We start from the raw sequence: 2569 nt of genomic DNA on the forward strand, positions 1-2569 counted from the left end.
ACAGCTCATATTGGTTGATTTCTTGTTTAAGGTTTTGAAGGTACTGAGTGGCTGCCAGATCCTGCAATTTTTTACAAACACTGTACACTTTCGTTTTTTATCATTTTTCTCCCAGCAATAGGACTATGAGTGAGGTAGTTGGTAGTTGTAGGTTTTCCTTCTGTGTTAGCAGTTTTAGGTGCTATAGGTTTTTCTATAGTGGTCGCTTACAAAACTTCGCCTAGCTCTTGAACTGAGAAGTCTGTAAGCCCAATTCAGTTTTTACTCCATGAATATCCATTTCAGATGATGCAGTTTCTCAGGGTAAACTCACAGAAGATTTGGTACGAGAGAGAGTGAAACCATTGTTTTATACTAGAATGAGGTTGGGAGAATTTGATCCACCAGAAATGAATCCCTACGCCTCAATTACTACTGATGTTATTGAAGAAAAATCTCATAGAGATCTGGCAGTGGAAGCTTCAATGAAATCCATGGTTTTGTTGAAAAATGATGGATTTCTGCCACTACAGAAATCGTCCTACAACAAAATAGCGGTAATTGTTTGACACGTTGAAGATTTTGTCTTGATTGTTTTTAATACCAACTCAAAGTCCTGAAAGATAAGTAAATAAGGATCATGACAGAGTGCTTATTTCATATGAATTGTAATGAAATGAACTTTTGAGATTTTTTAATTTTATATCATTGTCGTTTAGGTTGTTGGACCTTTCGGTGATAGTGCTTACATCATGAATGGTGATTACCAAGCTTCACCAGATCGTCAATTTATAACAACACCAAGACAGGGTTTATCATCATTAGCTTCTAGTACTAACTTTGCTCAAGGTTGTGATGATGCTAAATGTAAGAGCTATGATTCTAACTCGGTCAAATCTGCTGTTGATGGTGTTGATGTTGTGTTTATTTGTCTTGGATTAGGTAAGAACATGTTCAGCATAGATCGCTTTTACAAAAATCCCCAGTAGTTTCCGTCAAATCATACACTTTATTCATTATTTTATGGAATGATTAAACAGTCTCTGCTGTATAACATCCATTGCTAATAGTTCAGATCTGTACTGAAATCTCCAGAGTATGGTGAAGAAGATTACATGACCTGTTTACAGTAATGTCATTTACGTTTTCAGGAACTATTCTGGAAGCTGAAGGTAATGATAGACATGATATGGAGTTACCAAGTGGACAAGTTCAGCTGATGGCTGATGCCGTGGCAAACAGTAAGTGCTTAAATCAAATCACTTTGAATTACTTTTAAATTGGCACCAAAATTTCTAAATTAGACACTGTAATTTATTTGTTGATTATGTTACAGGTGGCTCAGCGAAGATTGTTTTAATATCATTCAATGCTGGACCAGTCAATATTACATGGGCTGATATGAATCCAAGAGTATCAGCAATTATAGCTGCTTTCTATCCAGGACAAGCTACTGGTGTTGCTTTAAAGAATGTGATGGTTGGTGATAGTTATTCACAGTTTGGTAGATTACCATATACATGGTATTACACAGCTGATCAGGTGGGTTTAATTTATGAAATATTCACATGTAGTGAAATCTGTGGATGAACAAGATTCAGAAATTTTGAAATTCTACTTTACAACTTCATATTTTTTGTAATAACGATTATTCGTGGTTTTAGAAAATTTCCAAAAATCCCAGTCCTTCATTCGTTTGTCTTCTTGTTAATTCTTTTCACAATGAGATTCTCTCGCAGAGATTTGGAGCGGCTCGTACCTTTGACAAAATCATAAAAACTGTAAGAAGGCAGGACTGTATTTTTTGGGTGATTTTCCAAATATTTGTTTAATGTCTTCAATTTCCTAGCAAAACCACTTTATTTCTATCTGTAATATCTGATACATTTTAGGTACCACCTATTACTAACTATACAATGGTAGACAGAACATATAGATATATGTCATCACAACCTTTATATCCATTTGGTTATGGTTTAACATATTCTACATTCAACTATGATGAATTAATAACGGTAACCAATGTTAATGCTGGTGATGACAATAATATCAGTGTACATTTTAACAATGTAGGATCTCGTACAGCTGATGAGGTAAGATCACCATTCTTATGACTATGACATTTATTATGACTGTTCAGCAGTATACACAGTGGCTCAATTGATTAATGAGGGCCCCTGGACTTTACTGGGTTCGGCTCTCCTGCATTTTTTATGAGTTGTAGTTGATTCAACCAGTCCCTATGGTATTTAAGTAGGCCTACACAAGGTCGGGACAAATTATTGGCTCAATGGAGAGCCATAGTTCTGCCAGTACGAGAGGTTTGTTTCAAAAATCTTCTTCTTATTACCAAATTTAATCGTATAAGGGCTTTTGGTTCTAAGAAAGCATTGGATCTATAACGTTCTGTATGTTTTTAAATCACAGGTAGTACAAGTTTATATTGGGTGGAAATCACCTAGTGTACCAACACCTAAGATACAGTTAGTTAATTTTACTAGAGTAACAGTACCACAAGGTAGTGGTCTTAATCTCAATTTTACTATTACACCACAAAATATGGCTGTTTATACTGATGATAAAGGTTGGG

General features: G+C 35.2%; 1 protein-coding gene across 1 annotated transcript in view; it reads left to right on the forward strand.

Moving 5' to 3' along the window:
- LOTGIDRAFT_228911 (hypothetical protein) overlaps nucleotides 1–2569 on the forward strand; it is a gene marked incomplete at both ends in the record, with an annotated part of 8681 nt that overhangs the window by 3293 nt on the left and 2819 nt on the right. The window contains 6 exons of the mRNA XM_009061746.1: nucleotides 286–536; nucleotides 699–921; nucleotides 1131–1220; nucleotides 1316–1521; nucleotides 1872–2072; nucleotides 2407–2563. Coding sequence (XP_009059994.1) covers nucleotides 286–536; nucleotides 699–921; nucleotides 1131–1220; nucleotides 1316–1521; nucleotides 1872–2072; nucleotides 2407–2563 — 1128 coding nt within the window. The remainder of the gene's footprint in view (nucleotides 1–285; nucleotides 537–698; nucleotides 922–1130; nucleotides 1221–1315; nucleotides 1522–1871; nucleotides 2073–2406; nucleotides 2564–2569) is intronic.

This window comes from Lottia gigantea (assembly GCF_000327385.1).
Source record: "Lottia gigantea unplaced genomic scaffold LOTGIsca_5, whole genome shotgun sequence".
NCBI lineage: Eukaryota > Metazoa > Mollusca > Gastropoda > Lottiidae > Lottia > Lottia gigantea.